The sequence below is a fragment of the Hippopotamus amphibius genome, chromosome 11 (assembly GCF_030028045.1).
Source record: "Hippopotamus amphibius kiboko isolate mHipAmp2 chromosome 11, mHipAmp2.hap2, whole genome shotgun sequence".
Lineage (NCBI taxonomy): Eukaryota > Metazoa > Chordata > Mammalia > Artiodactyla > Hippopotamidae > Hippopotamus > Hippopotamus amphibius.
In genome coordinates this window covers 102,104,499-102,127,715 of record NC_080196.1, presented here as the reverse complement: position 1 = coordinate 102,127,715, position 23,217 = coordinate 102,104,499, and the positions used below count along the sequence as shown (strand labels likewise).

Genomic DNA, 23,217 nt, shown 5'->3' with positions numbered 1-23,217 from the left:
GCGCTCCCTGGACTTGGGCAGTCTAGTCCCTTGGCCACTGGGTCCCTTATGGGGCTGAGATGAGCTCAATCTTCTATATCCTTAGTGGTTTTCAAAGTGCATGGTGTACAATTAGCCCAACATGGAATGAAGGACAGACGTCATCAAGACAAGGGGAGTCCACAGTTCTGGCCACCCAGCGAGGGGACGGACAGCTCATCACTGAGTCTACAAGAAAGACTAGTTGCCGTGTCCTGTCACTGAACCAGCCAGGTACCACTGGAGGGCAGACGTGAAGGAGAACCATTCTACCTTGGAAGCTGGTCCACATGAGCAGAGAGAAGACCCACAGCATCTCCAACACATGGTCCACAAGATGCAGGTGGCCGGTGGGGGGGTGGGGGGTGGGGTGTGCGGCGGCAGCGGCTACAGTCTGTAAACGGGGCCCGTAAGTCAGCTAGGAATACAGGATTTCCTACTGGACCCCACCACACTGACATTATTTCAGTGGAGAGTGAGCCAACCAGCTCCGGATTTTCACTGTGTACATTGTTAAGCAACTATATTCCTATACACACACACACACACACACAAAATCAGCTATACTCCAATTAAAAAAAAAAAAAAAGATCTACTAACACGTTCATGTGATTGAGGCCACCCTGAGAGAACTGGAGACAAATTAGGCTTTGTGGCAGTTTTCCAGGGATCTCCTCTATGCAACCTTATCTATTCCCCTTTTAACATCTACACAATAACAACAAGAAGTAGAATGACTGTAAGGCCAGCTATGCGTATGGTTAACCACAGGGTTGATTTCACTACCTTCATTCAATGTAGGTTAACTTATTGGGTATTTTCCCTTCAAAAAAAAAATCAAAGTTGAAAATATCTGATAACCCCAAAGTTACATGCATTCATTCCAAACCCAAGCTGGGTGTCATCACTTGCAAGACACATCTGGCTCCTGAGACAAAAGCAGATGGGTCCAATACTTGTAAATTTTATATTTATTATAACAAAAATTATGACATGTTCATTTGTGCATTCTGCTTTAATATAACTCCTGGTATGTAAATGAGCTAACTGAATTCTATACAATCATGCTGATTGTGGCAGCAGTAAGGAACACAGTTAAAAAGTGTCTGCAAAAGAGGCTGGGTGGGAACAGGAGAGGAAGAAAAAGGGTCAGAGGCCCTCGGGTGCAGGTTCGTTTCCAGTGGCCTGAAGTCCACCTTACGTGAACAGCAATGCTCTTAGCAGTGCTCAGCCTCATCACTCAATGAACTAAGCAGGTGGGGGATGAGGTGGGTGTGGGTAGGGAGGCCCTCAGAGGGGGAGGAAGGGAAGTCAGTTGTTTAGTCTGTGTCCCTTATGCCAAAACTACAAAACATTCGAAGCATCGCTATACAACACTGAGCTATTTACAATAGAAATTTCTCAATCAACTGTTCTCTCAGAGAAAATTAGTGAATCCCAGTGACTTAAGTCACCTGACAGAGTAAAGCAACTCCTAGGAGTTAGTCTCCATATTCTACAAATGTCTATCATTTTCAAGACAAAAAAAAAAAGTCTTCCCCCCCAAAGAAATATAGAATTACAATATTAAATCATTTAGCACTGGCAACCTGCCCTGCCTTCCACACAAACAAAACAACAAAGAGCCATTTTAAAAAATATTACATTATCATTAACTGTTTCTCTGTAATATATTAAACCTTCTGTTCTTTGTCTTTACACATCTGATATGTTAGGGAAAGAAGTTAACAAATTTAAATCATATCGGTAAAGCATCACTAGAAGAAAAGTGGTAATTATTAAAAAAAAAAAAAAAAAAAGACCAACAGAAGGGGAACCTACAGACTAGCTGCAAAGACAGGCTGGGGAAGTGTCTGGGAGGAGGGCGTGGAGTAAACCCCTGGTTTAATGTGAGCCTGGGAGACTCCTGCAAGTCAGTCTTGCGGGTTAGTTTATTTGTAAAGCGCGTGCGGGCGGGTCATAGCAGTGTGTCACAGTAGTCTGGCAGCGGGTCCGCCGGGCACTGCCGCTGCGGCTGCTGCGCGGGCAGCTGGGAGGGCGGCGGCGGCGGCTGCTGCTGGTGGTGCTTCATGATCTCTTTGACCTCCTCCTCCAGCTCCGGGGGGATGATGAACTGATCATCCGGGTCCGGCTGGGCCGGCGCCGCGAAATAGCCCCCCGGCTTGCGGAGCGGTGCGTCCATGGCCACCTCTATCACGTTGTGGCTCCGTTCCTGGGGCGCCACGGAGCCGTTGGCCCTCCGGCGCCCCATGGTCCCCACGGCAGCACAGTCGGCCCTGCGGGGCAGGGCCGGCTCGTCCTCGTTGGCGCTGATGACGATGCCCTCGTCGCTGGCCTCGGCCGGCACCTGGAGCAGGGGCGGCGGCCTCTCCTTCTCCTTGGCGCGGCCGCAGTGGATGTCCACCTCCACCTCCACCCGGCTGCCGTTGCTGAACACGCCCTCGATGGGCTCCTCGTCGTCGCTGTCCAGGCCGTTGTCAGAGAAGGCGCTGGAGAAAGTGGCGCTGGACAGCTGGCGCTGGAAGGAGCTGGACGGGCACACGGGGTGCAGCGAGCAGCGCGGCTCGCTGGGGCAGGCGGGGCTGCTCTCACTCAGGGCGCCCGGCGGGGGCTCGTCCGAGGCCGTGGACCCCACCTCGCTGCTCATCTCGGATGTGGAGAGCTCGCTGCTCATCTCGGAGGCCAGGCCGCTGCTGGACGACGGCACGCCCAGCCCGTCGGCCGGCCGCTCCCTGATCACCATGCTGACGGAGGGCGGGAAGATGCCGGGGCTGGGCGGCGGCACGGGCCCGCCGGCGCCGAGCTCGCAGCAGCAGAAGCTGTCCTCGGGGACGCTGAGCTGCACCACCACGGCGCTGACGCTGTCGCGGCAGCCGTAGCTCTGCGCCAGGGTGCACAGCTTCTTGGCGGCGGCCAGGGCATCGGGCACGTTGCGCACGGCGCCCACGGCCTCCTCGACGGACAGGCTGTCCCACAGGCCCTTACTGCCCAGGATGAAGAACTCGTCCTGCGGGGTTAGGGCCACCGACTGCACGTGGGGGCGGGGCACCACGCTGGGGTGCAGGAAGGTGTAGCCCAGGATGCGCGTGGACTCGGTCACTCCGTTCACCTTGCCATCCTGGAAAAAGAGGCGTTTCCAAGCAGACATTAACACGGAGCACATGTGGTGACTTGCAGCTTCCCTGGGGCCTCCTGCCTGGGGGACTACAGGGAGCTGCCCACCCTCCTGTGAGTGGTTCAGGTCCAGCTGTCATCAGAAACCGGGGGCAGAAGCCCGGGGCAGGCAGGGAGCAGGAGGGACAGTTGAAAAGTATTTCAGTTATTCCCTTTACTGGGACCGTCTGCCTCCAAAGCAGACCGTCATCTGACACAGCAACCTGGCTGATGAGCGCCTTCTGGAACCCACAGGGATCCAGAGAGGAAGAGCCAGTGCCCAGCAGACCCATGAGGCAGGTGCCATTCAAGACAACGCCCCGAATCTTAGGTCACTCCCCAAAGCACAGCAACCATCAGGGGCGGTAACATATGAAGGTCCAGAACTAAGGGGAGAGACGCTGTTTTAAAGGTAGGAAGGTTAAAAACAATTGGTGGGGAAACCCTGCTGTGACTAGTTGGGTACGAATGAGTGCATTTGGAGAGGCAGCTCCTATGGCTTCCCTGAACTTGCTTACCTGGCAGCAAACAGAGACAACAAAGTCTCCTGCTTCAGTCCAGCTGAGTTTACGCCATTTAAGCCATGAACCAAAGTTTCAGACCACTTCAGGATAGAAAGCCTTTACCCTGAAGCTGGAGGAGGAGGGGAGACACCCTGGGGTGTACCCACTCAGTTCTTTATTCTTCAAGGCGGAGGCTCTCTCTCCAGTCTACCACGTGCCTCCACGTGCTTTGTTTTTTGTTTTTTGTTTTTTTTTGGCCAAGCGGCACCTCTTGCAGGATCCTAGTTCACTGACCAGGGACTGAACCCGCGCCCTCGGCAGCGAAGGCACAGGGTCCTAACCGCTGGACAACGAGGGAGTTCCCATGCCCCTATTTTTAACACCTTTTCCAGGAGAGGCTCCATTAGGACAAACGCACCTTTTATGTGTGTCTGGGATGAGGTAATGAAGATGGTCTCACCATCTCTCTTGAAACAGGTGTTTCTTTCAGAGAATATCCATTTCCTTTCAGCCCTATCAACCTTCCTTCATTTGGCGGTGCCTCCCCCAACTCTGCACACAGCCCCGCCACATGCACAAACAGCTCGCTTAGACGCAAAATGACTGAAGTGGGGCTTCGAGCACAATGTTCAACTCTCCTGATTCTCCTAATGTAATCTGTTCTTCCCCAAAGTGTGGAATTTGGCAAAAATTACCCTTGCTGTTCTGCCCAACCCTTTAGATCTCACCCCATCAGAATCAATGATTTTGTGTATGGGTGTGTGTGTGTGTGTGTGTGTGTGTGTGTGTGTGTGTGTGTGTATGTGCGTTTGGGGGGCATAACCTCAAGGCCGAAAAATAAAAAGAACCCAACGCAGCAAGGCAGACAAAGTGAGGAAGAGGGAGGCAGAGAAAGCGGGAGAAACCGTCTGAAGTACAAACTGTGACGCATTTATGTAGCAGAAACGCTTCGTCTTTGCATCATGTGATGCTGGCCATTCAATTCAATACATTTAATAATTTCATTCAATCCCATCTCAGCCTGTTTTTGCTCCCTACATAGTGTCTAGCATCCACTTTAATCCTCTGCTCTTAGAACAGGGAGGAAACTAAACTCCACATGCAGACTCCTTCCGCAGACTCCCACGGAGGATCCCGAGTCTTCTCTATCTTTCTCACGACCCTGGTCAAAGCCCACCTGGAGTCACAGGCTTTCTCTACTAAACTGCAAACCTTCACCACTGTCTACCTGAGCTATGCACGGTCCCATGGGTTTTATCAACAAGACAAGACTGGAAACCTCCTTTGTGCAGACGTGTGTCTGTGGGGGTCACGTCTGTACCAGGCACACAGCAGGTGACCCACACTGTAGGATGGACTAGTGAACGGGGCACAGCTCCTCCAGCCCACTCTGGAAGCTGCGCTGTAGGGACTCGTGTAACGTGCACTGACTCTAGGATTTCTCAACAGTGGCACTCTTGACGTTTCGGGCCAAATCACTCTTTACTGTGGGCTGTCCTGCGCGCTGTAGGATGTTGAGCAGCATCTCCGGCTTCTGTCTGCTGCTACACATGCCAAAAGCACTCTCAGCCCCAGCTGTGACAACAAAAGTGTCCTCGGACGTTACCAAGTGTCTTGTGGAGGGGAAATGAGTTGAGAATCACTCACTGCCTTACTTGAGTGCAACAGGAGGTATGAACCAAAGTAACAACTAGTCACATTTACACTGATACACACACTAGCCTTGGAAGACAGGACAGATACATGGCTATGCCCGCTTTATAGAGGAGGAAACTGAAGCTTCGAGGTTTAAAGGTTGCAGCCCACAGGCGGCAGAGCTAGGACAGGAGGACCAGCAGCGTGACTTCGGCTGGAGCCCTCAGCGCGCCCCACGGCGCCCCTGCAGAGCGGCTGTGAGGATGGGATGGGATAACGGCACAGCCCCTGACGCGGCGAGGCCGGCGGTGACTGTGTTATTACTCCATACGTTATGTCTTCAGACATATCATGCACAGAGTTTGCTCTGTGACACTACAGATTCGGAATTTTAATTTTAAACCAACTTCAACATTTTAAGAACATTCTTCGGAGGGAAACCCTCCCTGGCTGGTTTCTGCCACGACCCTGGCCCGGTCCTCCCCGATCCCGAGGAAAATCGCTCTTCCTCACCTCAGTGATAATGGCCTTGTGCCGTTTGATTCTCTTCAGTTCTTCCTCACAGCTCATGACATACGATCTGGACAGAGGCAGTGGCTTCCCATTCCGACAGAGGACCGTTTGGCACTTGCCCACATTAGCAGAAGTCAAGGTGAAGGGTCCTCCTGGGTCCACAGGGTCGTGCTTGATATGACAAAGGACAGCAGCACCTCCAAGTTTCTGCCCAGCAGTTCCAAGCTTCCTGGAAAACAAAGAGAGGGAATAAAACCCTCACATACCCGTCACGGGGAGTTTTGCCAGACTGCACCCCTGGACAGAGCGAGGAGGAAAAACAGAACTCAGGGCGCCACTCGGCCTCTTTCCCCAAAGCAGGCATTGCTCAACTCAGGAAAAGAGCCTGTGGAATCTGACACACACTAACAGAAAGGTGTCTTCTCACAACAGGGCGAGTGTGACTTCACCATGGGAAGCCCAAGGAGCTGCTGTGGAATAAAGAAGCCCTAATCCTGCTGCGTCCAGCCTGCTACTCCTGTATTGGCATGCCCCAAAGACAGCGGAGTGTCCGCTTCCTTCCTCATCCCCCTCTCTAAATCCCCTCTGCTCCCGAGAGAGGACAACCGGAGGGACCACTTAGCAGGAGCAGGTGTAACCACGTTACACCCAATGACACTTCAGAGTTACCTGACCGCCCCCTCTCTCTTTATTAGGATGTTTGTGGGTATGAGCTTTCAAGTACTGGACCATTCATGTTCTTGTCCTATACAGTGAAGACTTTCTAGATGAGCAATGACTATTCTAGAATACTCCCAGAAAGGACATTCTGGTCATGAAGCTCCAAATGCTTTTATTCACCATTAGTCCATACACGTATTGAATACACAAGACACCTGCAAGTGATACAATCAAAAGGAGCTAAGACCTCCTATCACAAGCCCCACAGATGGCAGTGCCTCCCAGACTGATCCCGAGTGGTAACAGGAGCAAAAAGGTTAAGACGGACAGACTCCTCCATTTATAAGAATAGACCCTGTCTAGCTTAGGCAAGGGGCACCACTAGTGATGGAAACCAGGGCTGCCTCTTCACATGCGTTAGGATGCCAGGCATAGAGAACATACAGTTCTTCTAAGGACTGAAGAGATCACCACGCACCCCATATCCTACTAACCAACAGGGAAAATAAGAGGCATACAAATGACCTAGAGATGGGCTGACAATCTGGGTCCCTAAACTCCAACTTCTGCACGTCTACAACAAGACTGGGCTTTCAGCCCTGCCAAGGCAGCACTGCTTTCTTCCTGTCAAAGGCACAATGATTCCGCTCAGCAAAGCCAGAATCAGGATGGAATCTGTGAGAAGTACAGCTAGTAATCAGAGTCTGAGGTCCTTAAGTTCTTAATTCTTATCCAGTGCTTCAGGGTCTAAATAAAGTAGACCTCTTAGGGGTGTGTGAAAGGGGTGTGCGTGCACGCGCGCGTGTGTGTGTGTGGTGTCTGTGTGTATAATATGTGTTAGCTTTCTTCTGAAACAAGACTGATTAAAACAGAAAAGGAGATAGATGTGTAGACAGATGTGCCTGTCTTATAGCTTACGGCATTAAGGTCTTTAGAACAATGAGACTGGTACATATTAAGGGCTCACTAAATATTAGCTGTTATCAGCATCAGTGATTAACTGCGCATGCCCACTGAGACTCTGGAAGACAGGTGAGTCGAGCGGCAAAGAACCTCACTGTGCCTGCCTCTACTCAGCTCTTCAAAAGTATTTACGACTTAGGGGAACTTCCAAGTCTTCTCTGGACCAGCATTCCTACGCAGACGCTGCTTCTACCCCCGCTGCAAAGATACTTCCTGTGGCAGATTATCAAGGGAGAGAAGAAGGAGAGAAAGAGAAAAGATTGTCATTGTTCCCATGACCTTTGGAGCACTCTCCACTTCCTGGTCCCCCAAGAGCAATTGTCTGCAGTACAACATTAATAGGCAACTCCTTCACAACCTACAAAGCCTGTAAAGTGACAGAAGAGCGAGCAGTTCTTTGCATGTGGGAATGCTCGTAACATTCAGCTGTTAAAGTTAGAAACAACATTCCACAAGTTCCACTGTGACCAGAAACTCTGGGGAATGGCCTAGGATTCTACTAGTAGCACTGTCTTGAACATTTAATAAGGGGGAAAAACAATACATGAAGAATGACTTAACTCCTGGCCTAAAATGTGAGCATCTCAAGTTCACAAAGGTTGGCACTTCTTGAATCAGTGATCATGTTTCATAATGTGGAACAGACTGAGATGGAAACAGTCCATTTCAAAGACCAGTCCACACACCAGAAGTCTAAAGAGTGTCTGGGGTGCACGTGATTTGGGGGGAGAGGAGTGTGTCGTAAACAATCTGGTGAAAATCTGGAATCACGACAGGCCTGGGAGAGCCCAGTTCTAGGAGAAACTGAATTCCTGTCGCCGACCCAGCCTCCAACAAAGTTGTCTCAACATCAGTATGTCTCCAACAGAGCACAGTCCAGCCGTGATACTTGGGCAAAACCAAACAGCCCAAATACATCTTCAATAACCCACATTCAACAATAGGCTTGGAGATCACTGGACATCGGTTTTTCTAACCAGATGGCAAACACTCAAAGAAGAGCAAGAAAACACACAGCAGGTGCTCTAAGTTTTACCTTTGCATAACAATGAACGTATTGACCATGTATTCTTCTTCATTTTTTGTTTTCTGCAGCTCTTCCGCCAAAATATCACTCATGGTACACTGGAGAAGGTAGGGCACCTCCACGTTCCGGTCTCCATCAAATACACCATACAGGGCCTCCCGGTTGTCACAGAAGTTATTCACCGACAGGGCTGCAACACACAACCTGCAAAGCAAGAATGCTTCTGTGCTAGGTTGACTCATCCCTCCTTCTCTGTGCCCAGCCCAACTGTGTTTTTTTTCAGATTTGCTTAATCCAGTCTTGCCTCTTTCTTCATGACTCCATGTGGATTAAGAATACGTAAACTAACCCAGCTAATTTGTGGATATATCAACTAATTTCTGTGCGTGAAGAAAAATGATAAGCACATGTTTATGCCTCATGGCTTCCCCCACTCTTCTTTTGTGATGATTTTATTTTTAAATGGCAGTGAAAGACAGTAAGAGGCGTGGGAAATAATATCAGGTTATGAAGACATATGTCCACGTTCATTCACAAAACATTTATCAAGGAGAACTTCCACGTGGTGCAAAAATGGGGTAACAACTGAAACACTGGGGGAAACACAGCAAAAGTACATATTGGTGGCAGAAGAGCTGCACGGGCACTCTAGAGGCCTGAAGAGTCTCTCCACTTAATGAAACCGTTTCCAAGTGATATCACTGTGTCTCGTAAACGGTCCTAAATGAAAAAAAGACTGGGGGTAAAATTAAAAGCCGGGGCATCAGTAAGTGGTGAGACGACTTCAAGCAGCCTAACACACAGGGAACTGGAGTCTTGAAAAGAGAAGAGAGACAGAGAAAAAAGTTTTGAAGATCAATGGATGAAAATATTTCAAATTTGATGAAAACTATAAACCTACAGATATAAAAAGCCCAAAAAACAGTAAGTGAAAGCAAGTGAAAAAACTTAACTGAGGCACATCAAAGTCAAATTACTGAAAAACAGGGATAAAGGCAGGGGTTGGGGGGTTGTTTTTTCAGATTTGCCAGATTTTGTCAGTAGAGGAATGACTTATCCTACAGAGGAACAAAGAACAAATGACAGCAGAGTTCTCACCAGAAAGCAATGCAGAAGACAGCAGAGCAGCATCTTTAAAGTACTGATAGGAAAAAACTGTCAACCTGGATTTCTAAACCAGGGGAAATAGCTTTCAAAAGTAAAGGTGCAAAAAAGACATTTTCAGATGCACAAATAAGACAAGCACGACAAGAAATGTAAAAGGAAATACATGAAACAGAAGAAAACAGTACTCACAGACAGAAATCTGGGTCTACGTAAAAGAATGAAGTGTATCAGAAATGACAAATAGGTGAGGAAATATAAACATTTTCTTTTTCTTATTTTAACAATCACGACTAGAACAGGGATTCTCAACAGGGGAAATTTTGCCCCCAGGAGGCACCCTGGCCTGTAACGACTGGGAACGGTGGTGACGTTGGCGTTTAGTGGGCAGAGGCCAGGGTGCTGCTAAATATCCCACAATGCACAGGACACAGCCCTCCCTCCCCTGCCCCCCAGCGACAAAGAATTATCGGGCTTAACATGTCAATAATACTGAGGCGAAGAAACACTCCTTCAGAACAGCTGTTTAGAGTAAAAATTATAACAATGTATTCTGGCGTTTATATCAAAAGTAGAAGTAAAACATGACAACCAGCACAAAGACTAGGAGAGGGAAATGAAAGTACACAATGTACGGTTCTTATAATATATGAGATGGTACACTACTTGAAGGCAAACTGTAATTAATAAGGTAAAGGTTATGCTATAAACCCTAAACAAACCACACACACACAAAGTAGAAATGATAATAAAGGAGATAAAATGGAATAAGAAATAACCCAAAAGAATGAAGAAAAAGAGAAAAAGAGAATCTAGAACAGATGAGACAAGCAGAAAACAAATACCAGTAAATTGGCAGATTTAAACCTAACCATATCAATAATTTCATTAAATATAAAAATGGTTTAAACACCACCCAAAAAGACAGAAAGTCAGATTACATAAAAAAGCAAGATTTAACTAAATACTGCCTATAAGAAATACACTTTAAATATAAAGAAACAAATAGGTTAAAAGCAAAAGGATAGAAAATGATATACAGTGGACAGCTGAACAACGTGGGTTTAAGCTGTGTGGGTCCACTTAGATGCTGAATTTTTTTCTCTAGATACTACTGCAGTACTACACAATCTGTGGTTGGTTACATCTGCAGCTGTGGAACCTCGGATACAAAGGGCTGGCTGAAAAGTTATGTGTGGATTTTTGACTGTGTTTTTTGACTCCGTGTTGTTTAAGGGTTAATTATACTATGCTAACACTAATCAAAGAAAGCTGGAGTAGCTACGTTAATATCAGACAAAATATATTACAGAAACAAAGAATCATTTCATAATGATAAAGGGGTCAGTTCATTACAATGCTATAACATCCTAAATATTTATGCACTTACTAACAGAGCTTCGAAGTACATGAAGCAAAAACTGAGAGAACTACAAGGAGAAATAGACAAACCTATCATTATAGTCTCTCTCGCTGATAGAAAAGTAGGCAGAAAATCAGTATGGATATTTAAGACTGGAACAACATGATCAACCAACTTGATCTAAATGATACCCTACCCAACATTTTTTCCAAATGCACACAGAGTATTTACCAAGATAAACCATGTTCCGGGTCAAAAAATGTCAATAAGTGTAAAGGATTCAACTGATTCAAAGTATGTTCTCTAACCATACTGGAAAAATTGCTTAGAAGGAAATTAATAGCTCTAAATACGCAGAATATTAATACCCTAAGCTCAAATCAATGACCTAAATTTATACCTTAAGAAGCTAGAAAATTAAGAGCAAAACAAACACAAAGCTGGCAGAAAGGAAATAATAAAAATAAAAGCAGAAGCCAATGAAAGAGAAAACAGAAAAACAACAGAAGAATCAATGAAACCAAAAGCTAGTTCTTTGAGAATATTAATAAAACTTATAAACCTCAAACCAATTTGATCAGGATAAAAAGACAAGACAAATGACAACTATATCAGGAATGAGAGAGGGGAGAGACATTACTACAGATCCTACAGATATTAAAAGGAGAATAATGGAATAGTATTGATCAACTTTATGCCAATAAATTTGAAAACTAGATGAAAATGGATAAATTCTCTGAAAGACATAAATTACCAAAGTTCATTCAAGAAGAAAGAGATAACCCTGTATTAAAGAAATTGTATGTTTAGTTATAAGCCAAAGAAAATTCCAGGCCTGGATAGAATTTATTGGTCAATGCTACCAAACATTTAAGGAAGAAATAATATCAATTCCATAGAAACTCTTCCAGAAAACTGAAGAAGAGGAAATACTCCTCAACTCTTTCTATGAGGCCAGCATCACCCTGATACCAAAACCAGACATAGATACCACAAGAAAAGAAAACTACAGGCTAATCTGTGAATACAGACATGTTCAACAAATTACCAGAAAACTGAATCCAGCAGCATATAAAAAAGGGTAATACATCATGACCATGTGGAATTTATCCTGAAAACCCAAGGACGATTCAACGTTTTAAAATCAATATAATTCACTACATCAACAGACTAAGAAAGAAAAAAGTATAATCATCTCAATTGATGCAGAAAAAGCCTATGACAAAATCTGATACACATTATAAAAACTCTTAGCAAACTAGGAACAGATGGAAATTTTCTTAACTTTATAAAGTCTACAAAAACACCTCTAACATCATATTTAATTGTGAAAGACTGTATTCTCACCAAAGAAGATATACGGATGGATGATAAGCATGTGAAAAGACGATCAACAATCATTAGTCACTAGGGAACCACACTGAAATATTGCTATTAGAATGACCAAAACCATCACGGCAGCTGCCGCCGCCCCCGCCGCCACCGCCACTGCCACTGCCACCACCTGATCTTACAAGTACTGGTGAGAATGTGGAGCAACAAGAACTCTCATTCATCGCTGCTGAGAATGCAAAGTGGTACGGCCACTTTGGGAAACAGCTTGGCAGTTTCTTGTAAAATTAAATATATACTTATCATAATGACTCAGCCATCCTTCACATAGGTATTCATCCAGGAGAAATGAAAACATATGTTCACCTCAAAACCTGTATGTAGGTTTTGTATATTTATAGGATTTTTATTTGGATTTGCTAAAAACTAGGAACAATCTAAATAACTTGTCCTTCACATTGTGTATGGATAAACAAACCATAACATACTCATGCAATGGAATCATACTCTGCAATAAAAAGGAACAAACTGCTAGCAAATGCAGCATCACAAATGAATCTACAATGCATGATACTAAGTGACAGAAGCTAGACTGAGAAGGCTATATACTGTATATACTCCTTTTGTATGACATTCTAGAAAAGAAAAACTAATGGAACAAAAAACAGATCAGGAGTTGCTAGGGGCTGGGAGTGGGGAGAAGAACTTGCAACCGAGGGGCATGGAGGGATTTTGAGGGGTGATGGTACTGTTCTATAATGTGGTTATGGTGGTGATTACACAATGATACTCTGTCATCAAAACCTGCGGAGCTGTACACTAAAAAGGGTGATTTTTGTTGAATATAAAAATATACCTTCTTAACGTATATAAATTAATGAAAATAAAAAAGTTACTAAGCACCTAATATGTACCATGGCTAGGTAACAGAGGTATGAACCTGAAAATATAATTCCTGACCTTAAGGAGTTGGGGATAAATAACACTAGTAATAATCATTATCATTAATAATAATGATAACTAACATTTAAATAGAGTTTACTACATGCCACATGTTATTCTAAGTTCTTCACGTATGTTATCAGGGGATATTTACAACAACCCTGTGAAAACAGGTAGTATTTTTGATGAGGAAGTTAAGCTAAAGAGAGGTTGAGTAACTGCCCAAGGTCACATAGCAAAAAAAGTATAGAGCCCAGATTCAAAGCTAGGCAGTCCGGATCTTACCTCAGTACTCTGAAATTCTTGCCTCCACTTATTAAAAAAATAACTAAATAAAAATAAGTCATCTTGAGTTATATGAAAAATAGTGGCAAAGTAAAATTTGATTATATGATATTAAATCATCTTATAATTCTGTCTTCCTCTGTAAGGTCCCCTTGCTAGAAAGAATGGGGGTGTGGGGAGGGTATGTAAAAAATATAATGTGTTTTAAAAGTACAGTAGTGATTCTTCTTTTCCGCTGAAGCGTCCCGTTTGTTTTTTAGTCTGAGAAAGAACCTAAATTATTGGATGGCAGCTCCCTGCTTGGATTTTCCCAAAGGATCTGAAATGACCTGATAGGGAGGCAACACAGCACCGGTATCCACAGGGGGAAGTGGGAGGGAGAGAAGAGAATACATGTCTACTGAGATTTGGAGGCAGGGACAACTGCAGTTCTCTCCTTCCTTCAAAGCAGCAAGCTCCTTGCTTAACATATCTACTTTACCCACAATTCAAAAAGAATATTCTTGAGAAACTTCTGCTGGCAAAACCAAAGGGTAAAAAAGCAAGGGGAAATAAAGCGAGAGCCAGGGATGGCATGGGACTTCTGAAGTGCTGGTAATGTTCTATTTTTCAATCTAGGTGCTGGTTCACTTAAGGACAATTCATAGAGTTGTATGCTTATCGTTTATGTTATACTTAGATATAGCAAAAATCTAAACAAGAAAAGGAATTGTGGAAGGGGGAATTATGTAGGAAAAATATCTAACTGGTCACTGCTTCATTAATATATATGAGTAGATAATACATTTTAATATCCAGAGGTGTTTAAAAATCAATCTTGGATTTCATATCAGTGTTCTGGAATTACAAAGCAGTTTCACATACTAGTGTTTATAAGTGAGACATAAGGTCTTTTAATCTAAAAAAAGAAAGATCTCTAGGAAGGAACTTTAAGTGCTCCAAAGAATGTATAGTTTCTTCCTCTCTCCCCAACATATAATGATATACAGTGCAAAGCACATAGAAATAATGTAGCAGTCAGAGCCCAGATACAATTGGTTATTCTGCCTTTTTTGGGGGTGCAAATGGAACAGACGTGTTGAAACAGGGGCTACGTCTTCTCTAATGCACCAAATCACACTCTCAGGAAAAGAGGAAAGGATCAATGTGTCAGACCCACAGAGTGAGCTCATTCTGTTTTCTGACCCAAAGAAAAGCAGTCAACATGGCAACCATAATTCCACCTTTTTTTTCCATGAAGGGTAGTCAAGCTAGACAGTGGTTCTCAATCCTGGATACACATTAGAATCACCTGGGGGAGACTGTAAAGCATTGTGATTTAACGGGCCTCGGTTGGAGAATGTTCTTTAAAAGTTCCTCATCTGACTGATTCTAATGTGCACCCAGGGTTGAATGTTGTTAGCTATCCTGGGGTCATCCTCCACTTGCTATTCTTCCCCTGCTCTCAATATATACTGTGTTCTTATACCTTAGCGAATTAAATTATGACTATCCTCATTTATAAGATCCTTTGCTTTTCTAGTACCGATTATCAGCATCCCTTCATAAAAAGCAAGCAAGCCTGAAGAGCTGGAATACAATTTTCAAGAAATCAACATCTGCATCTGAGACAGGGAAGGTTGGTGAAAATAGGGAAGAAAAAGAAATTAAGATGGACAAGACCTGGTGGCAATACAAGCAGCTGACATTACAGGGAATGGACATCAAACTCCTGACACGCTCATTTAGACTGTAAAAGACAGCTCCACAGAAACAGTGACTGTCAGTAACGTAAGGGATCTCAAATATGGACAATCAAGGCTACTTCTACTCCTTTAATACCATCCCTGTTTTGCTTGGTAAATAGGCTTCAGAGAAAGATAAAGGGGCTTTTCATAAGAGCAGGGATGCATTTCAATACTTATGCCTTCTCCAAACACTGGAGTCTCACATAGATATAATGTGTCAGTTACACCGTATCCTAGCAACATCTCTCACAAAGAGAGAGTATGTGATGCCAAGCAGGGCTTAGCTTAATGTTCCAACCTAAGTCATGAGGTGGCCTGACTCTGGGGAAACATGCTGAAACAAATGTGACACGGGGAAAGTGTGTGCTAGCACTGGGCTTCTTTCTGCCCCACTAAAGCAGGGAGGTGAGCGGGCAGAGTTTCTCACTCCAAAGTTTCACCCACTTACTTGTTTTTCACCCCTGAAGCTTCAGTGTAGCCATGGCTCCATACAGCTGGGGCTCCAGATGCATCTCCTGCTGAAGGCTGATCAATCTTGAAGCAGCGGATATTACTAACCAGAAAGAGGGGCCAGGAATCATTAAAACAGAACATGTACGAATTGCTATCTTTACCTGAGAAATGAAAAAGACCTAAGCACTCCGTATGTACCATTTCTTACTATGCTTAATGTGTCTGAAATATTTATCAGCAAAGAGAACTAGCCACTCATCATCATGAAAACAAAGAGGCATACATACAGAGTATGGAAATTAGTTTTATCAGCATCAAATGGCACTTTCACACATACTGCCCAAATGTCTGCTCTCTCCTGGGGATGAAAGGGACATCTCTCAACCTTGGCATGAGAAAAGAAACTTTAACTATTAAGTTAGGTGCATTCTCACAACATGAAGCCCAGATTTGAAAAGAACAAAACCTAAGCCACATTTCTATTGTTTGGATGATGTGAGAGAATTCTGCAGCATTCATCCTCAAATCCAGTATCTGCCCACATAATCCCTTCAAATATTTCACAAATATTAATGGGGACTTGCCATCCCCTGAAGCTTCCAATTCTTTCCTCACTTGCACAGCCAACCATGCTGAGACCAATATCTTAAAATTACAAAGTAAATGAGGGGTATTCAATAAGCTACACGTTAACTACATACATATAACCTGGGAGACAAATTCTTAACTCACCTCGGCTCTCATATGCTGTAATTGGTCCAACAGGACCCACAACAGAAATATTAAAAGAGTAAACCCTCAAATGTGGTTCATTAAAAACCAGCCTACTAGAAAGCGTAAGTGCCCACAAACAGGAAGTCATACAGATGTGAAACAGGTTTTTAAAAGGCTGCCCACCACATGGTGAAATAAATCCCTATTTGTAAATTGCCACTAGTTTTTTCCCCTATTACTTAAACAAGAGAAACAGCATATGTATAATCTCTTAACACCTAAACACTTTTGTCCTGCGCCCAAGAATTTAAATTATCTGTTGGCATTCATTAACTCCAAAATATAATAAATACTGAATACCCTTCCTAAGGACCATTCAACTCAGAAGTAAGTCAATGTCTAATAATATTCACTTTGATTCTAGAAATATTTGGTGGCAATTTCTTTGAAATTTAAAAATATTTCATCAAAGAAAAGTTTCTACACTTAATTACCAGAAAACATTCACTTTTTTCCTTTATCCTAAAAAGCTGAAAAACATAAAAATCATAGATGGTGCCAACAGAAAATCTCAAAATCAAATACCTCATTTTACAGCAGAGCAAAATATCCTCTTTTCAAACCCATCAATAAAAGGTGTATTTAAAAAAACAGTCCGCTGTTGTTTGCTTTCCAAATGACCTGGTACCAAATTTTATCCACGTACAATGGTAAGCAGTGCAATGGGTTTCTTAAGGCATACCATAAGGCTCTCACTACATTTTTGCTGCCTTTCTGAATTCTAGAGAAAAAAGGAAGACTCCTTTCTAAAGACATTTATGCTTTTTACAGAACAGGGAGCCTTCAAGGAAAGAATTCCATTTCCTAGCCTGATTATTAAAGAAAATATAATCCTTAAACTCCCCCATAATCCTTTCTAGTGAAGCAGCAATCTCTCATTCTCCGCCAAGATGAACACAGTGTGACTGAGCAGCTGTCTGAAGTGACCTGGATGTTGACTCTCGTATGTCTTGAAATGAGTCTGAGGGAATCTGGAAACCGGAGCTCAGTCACAAGGAGGAGTCGCCATGTGGACCGACCCTGCCTCACGTAGAGCAAATAGGCCAACCCTCTAAAAGAGCAAGTAATACATTAGGTATGGAAACTCTCCCAAGTTATTAAGAAGCCACAATTTTCTAGATATTAAACAGAGGGTAATGTTTTTACCTAAGAGTGTTATGATTTCACTGTCTGTTACTAATTTTTTTTTTTTAATTTGGGAGCACACGTGTGCTTCACTTCAGTAGCTCTGGACACTCCAGTAACATCTGCCCTCTGGTAGAGAATTTAACAGACACTGTCTTATATCTATATGTGAGTGGGGGCATTCTATTATATGTATGGTTTTGTATCTTTTTTCTAATTACATCATGAACATTTCCCCATGTCATTTTATGTTCATTCTAAATACAATTAGAAATATCTTTTTTTATTTTTCTGGTTTCCTCCTGATTTTTAAAAAAAATTTGTATGGTGCTTTTTTATTACATATTTCTTTTTTTTTTAAGTGTACAATTTGACATTTTTTTCTTATTATTAATGTATATATGGCAATCTCAATCTCCCAATTCATCCCTCCCTCCCCAGCCCCGCTTTCCCCACCTGGTGTCCACATGTTTGTTCTCTACATCTGTGTCTCTGTTTCTGACTTGCAAACCCACTGATTTGTACCATTTTTCTATATTCCGCATATGTGTTAAAATATGATATTTGTTTTTCTCTTTAATTAGAAATATCTTGATGACTATCCCTGTGCCTAAAATCAACACCACATCTCTAAATATTTTTTAGAATAAATTTTTACTACAGAAAACCTTGGTGTAAGTATATGAATACTTTTAAAAGCTTCATACACAGGGCCAGTAGCTTTTTTAAAAAGTTATGTCAATTTACAGATCCTCCATCAACACCAATTTGAGGGGAAAAACGTTATTTAAATATTTTATTTAATATTTCTTTGATACACTAATAAGGCTGAATATGATCTTTTCCATGTAACTATCCATACTTTGTTTATTACATGTTAATGTCCTTTGCTTATTTTCTCCTTGAGTACTTATCATTCCTGACTCATAAGAACATTTTCTATTAAGAATATTAATGCTTTTATTTTTCTTACTTTTTTGCCAATGTTTCTTCTTAGTTTGTCACTTGCCTTTCAGATTTACCTTTGATAGCTTTTGGAATAGACATTTAAAACTTTCATGTAAAAAGGTATTTTTATATATAAATATATATAACAAATTTCAAAACCAATCTATATATACTGATTTCTCGTGATTCTCCCCACCCCCATTTTTGGCTTAAAAAGTCCTTTTCTGGTTTGTGAATATATTCATGATTTCTTCTTACTTTTAAAAACTATTTCATTTTATATTTTTAACTCTTTAATGTAGCTGGAATTTATTCTGATATGCAATAAAAATTCAACTTTTATTTTTCTCCAAACAGCTACTTCCATTTATTAACAAATTCTTGTATAATTATTTTTAACATGAAATGACATCATATTTGTAAAAACTCAAAGTTACCTGTGCAAGGATGAAATATGTTTTGATAATCCATGTGTCCTTAGCTCTGAAAAGTCCCTGAGAGAGTGTGTGCCCTCCTCCCTCAGAGACGAGAAAACTCAGGTCTGGACACACTGAGGGATTTGGGCCAAGGTTTTATGTACTGATGCACAGCGCAGAGAGCCTCACTCTCCTGAGGCCTCCCTAAGACACTGTGCTTAGGCAATATTCTTCAGTTATATGTCAAAATCAAGGTTCTTATTAAGTGCTTAAAATGTCAACAAACAGGCACAAATTAAGCCAATTCTATTCAGGAATCACCTTAAGTGATTTGCAAATTTCAATATGCACTAAAGTCTAGGATAATATTAACAGGCCATTAATACTACTCTTTTCAAAATTCTTCTTCTTTTCAGTTTTTTCTAAGATACTGGAAGATGACTTTCAGCAACAGATACTACAACAGGGTTTAAGCACAGATGGCACACACAATGTCTAATGTGTCAACGTCTAGGACTGTTACTCTAAGATACACTACAAAAAATTCTGAAAATTCAGAAAAGTTTAAAGAAGAAAGTAAAGACCATCCATAATCATCCAGAGGACAGCATCATTTTAACATTTTGTTTTCCATCCTTTCAGGAATGTTCTAGGTGTGCGTGTGCACACACATGCACACATACCCAAGCGCAGAGAAACTTCTAATGCAGAAGGTGGGGCTATACTGTACACATTTCTTTGTAGACTTTCTTTTCACTTCACATCGTACGCAGAGATCTTTCAAGTTAGTAATACAACTCTACATCATTGTTTTTAGTACCTGTATAATATTCAATTGTGAAGCATAATTTTAACTCTATTGATTTTTAGAGTTCTGCGATGAACATTCTTACATCTTTTCTAATGAGGTTAACAAATTTTTTACATAGTAAACTCTAACCTGTTATTCTCCATCAACAGCAAGCATGAGACAGTACCAATGAACTCTTCCCAAAATGGGAAGAGAACTCAGCAGGATCTAACTACCCTACACTCCCAGTTTTGTTTAAATAATCTGAATTTTAGTTTCAAACTGTTCATTTACCCCACATTATGAATGCCTTGCAAAATCTTTTCATAACATTTGCATTAAGTATCACCCCATGGTATCAGCAATGAGATCTAAGTTTATATCTTGGTTGTTCATTGCTCTCTCCTGTGTCTTTAAATCCCGCTTTTCCTCTTTGTTTTCATTACTGTCATCTCTTTTTGTCTGGACATTTTCTCAAAAACTTTCTGAAAGGACACGAGTATGCAATTATTTGAAAAAATTTTTTGGCTGTTTGTCCATTTTGGTCAACTGCAGACTCAGAGATCACTCTAAATGTGTGTAGACAGACCTAAGAAATCAACAGATGCTTCATATTCCATTGAATGTTTTTACTAAGTGATAAATGTTATTTTCAGTGAACAGTGATGGGGTTGCAGCACTTCACATAATACTTACTTCAGCAGCTCCAGGGTTTTGTGATCGAGGGCAAGTCGGGGGTTTCCAGTCAGGTCTAGTTCTTGCAGTTTTGGAGGCAGGTTTTCCGGTAAAGTGACTTCGCTTAGCTCATTACAGCTCAGGTCTACGCACTGAGGGAACAAGTGGAAACAAGAGGAGACGGCCTGGAGAAGCTGCTCAGGTGGTTCTATGCTCCTACTCATTGCAGGAAAATCAGTCTGACCATTCACTATACTATGATGGTCAAATGCAGAAACTATGTTTGTCTGCTCTTCAGCCATAATCATTTAAAACACACTTTGCTAAATACAGTTAAAAATTTGCTTTCTCTGAATAACACAGAAAATCCATGCTCTTTATACTCCCTGGTTTTATCCTTTCAAGTTTGTCTCTACATTTAAAAATTAAGCATTAACTTGTAAAAGCCTAAAGATAGTTTCTCATTCTGCTCACAATATCTCCCCACTTGTGGCCATGAGGGTTATAGTTACAACATCAAGATGGAACTTTAAAGGGCTTTCTTAAACCAAAAAAAAAACCACGCAAAATGAGGAGAAGGCAGGGAATGAATATTCAAAATGGGAAGATAATTCAAAAGAAGCGAAATAAGAAACTGGTGAAAGACTAGCACGTGGGCCTGCCTACTATATGCAAGTGAAAAAGGCAGGAGTCAAATACAGAGCCTGCCCTCCAGGCACCCAATACCTGGCCTCTCCAACAGCCCCTACCTAATCACACTTGGAAAACTGCCACAAAAAGGGTTGGCATACTGATTAGAACAACAATTATGTATTATCTGTGAATGAGAATAACACCTCCTTTCTCACAAAATTTAAGGCTTAAATGAGCTAAGTCCCAAAAAGTGCTGCATTTCTATTGTGGGAGCGGGCACCAGGGTAGAAGAAAGATCACATGCACAAGAGAGAACAAGTGGCAATTTTTCTGATAAGAGAATGTGTAACCAACAATTTGGCAGAATGGGGAAAAAGCATTCAATTATCTGACTTGAGCTGGTACCTCATTATAATTTTTTAAAATGCCTAAAGAGCCTATTAAAAATCTTAAGATGCTCTGAGAGGTAATTGTACCCAAGAATTCCAGTCTTAAAAGTGGACAAATTCTTTATTTGGAAAAATTTTTAAAGAACTTAAATCTATTATGGATTAGCGAGGGGTAGAGACTGGGTAAAACAAAAACCTATATTTTTGGAGAAATATATTTTCAGTTGACTTCAAATGATACAATGTTTTCATACAAATTGTTTCATACCCTTGCTGTGAAACAGCAGCAATGATATAAAGTTATACTGTAACTTCTTTTTATAATGAAAACATTTAACCACATTATAAAATGTTGGATAGAGAAGATTAGAAAACTTACCCTTAAATTTAACACCTGAACACAACCAGTGTTAGAATTCTATTTTTTTCTTTTAGGCTTATTATTAATATAAAAAACTTTAAAAAAACTCATAAATGTAGGTACAATCTCATTACATTTCACTTATATCTTCACTCCCATCACCTGTAACAGCCTTAATACTTTCAACAGAAGTACAAGAATTGTTGTTTTTCCAATTATAAATAATGGTTGTATGAAGAGTCAACTGGACTTTAAGTAAACACTGATAATACTGGTTCATAATGGGCTCTTCTGGCTGTATGGTCAGTATACATCAGTACAAATAAAACAACACATGGTGTCAATACAATCTCCTGGTGGTGATGAAACATGAGCTTAAGGACTGACAGGTGTGGGTAACAGAGAACGTACGTGGTTGACAAATGAATTCACAGGTCAGAGCATGCGTTATGGGGAAAGATTAAAGACATTTTGGAACATTATTTTATGAAATTAGTTAGCAACGTTTTTCTAATGTTACCTCTAAAGCTTTAAACTTTCACAGTTCTGTAGACATAAAACTGCTCATTCTTTAAATTACCAAAGCATAAAATGAGTTCAGGAGGATATTCATTTATAAAGATAATGCTGGCAAAGGTAACACAGATCTTAGAGATGGTGTGTACGCACTACCCCGGCCCAGGCCCATTTGGTCACCAAGTCTTTAACTCCCTGCAGTCAGTTCCCGTCCATCTCGTTCTGTCATCCTGTTCTGACCCACATCACCGTTTCCCCTGGAGGATTACAACAGCTTCCTAACTTTGCTTTCAGTCTCACTTCCCCCGATCCACTCCCCACAATGCTCTCAGGGTGATTCGTGATGTGGTCTGTTCTATCCCATCACGCTCCAGCTTCGCTCTTCCATTGCTCCCACTGCCCTTCAATCTGCCACCAAAGTCCTCAGCATGTCAGCTAAGGCCTTCTCCCCACCTTTCACCACCTGCTTCCTCACACACTGTATTCAGCTGTGTCAAAGTTAACTCCTGCATGCATCCTGTTCTCATTTGTCGGTGCCTCTGCACATGCTATTCTCTGTGAATGGAGCTATTCAAGCTATCCTTGCCTTTTACCTGGTAATCAGCCTTATTCTTTTAAGACTCAATGCCACGCAAATCCACTTCAGCCTCTGTTTCAATTAGATGTCCCTTGTTACAAGTATTTGCTTATTTATTTCTTCCACTAGACTATGAGCTAGAGAGTAGGGACTGCTTCTTCTCCTCCTATATCAGAAGTGCAGTGCACTGCAAAGAGTAGAGGCTCGATAAACGCTTTCACTGAAAGGAGGAATAAATAACCAATTCCCTGGCACTTGGTAGACAATTATTTGTTGAATGAATAAATGAATGGATCTTATAAGAAGGTTCTTCAGTAATTAAATCTGTTAGGATG

General features: G+C 42.1%; 1 protein-coding gene across 1 annotated transcript in view; it reads right to left on the bottom strand.

Moving 5' to 3' along the window:
- Positions 1-973: 973 nt before the first annotated feature.
- Positions 974-23,217, bottom strand: part of PHLPP1 (PH domain and leucine rich repeat protein phosphatase 1) — a 201,452-nt gene continuing 179,208 nt past the window's right edge. The window contains exons 13-17 of the mRNA XM_057698882.1: positions 20,428-20,558; positions 15,674-15,778; positions 8,482-8,676; positions 5,823-6,051; positions 974-3,136 (exon numbers count right to left, since the gene is read on the bottom strand). Coding sequence (XP_057554865.1) covers positions 1,976-3,136; positions 5,823-6,051; positions 8,482-8,676; positions 15,674-15,778; positions 20,428-20,558 — 1,821 coding nt within the window. The 3' untranslated portion in view covers positions 974-1,975. The remainder of the gene's footprint in view (positions 3,137-5,822; positions 6,052-8,481; positions 8,677-15,673; positions 15,779-20,427; positions 20,559-23,217) is intronic.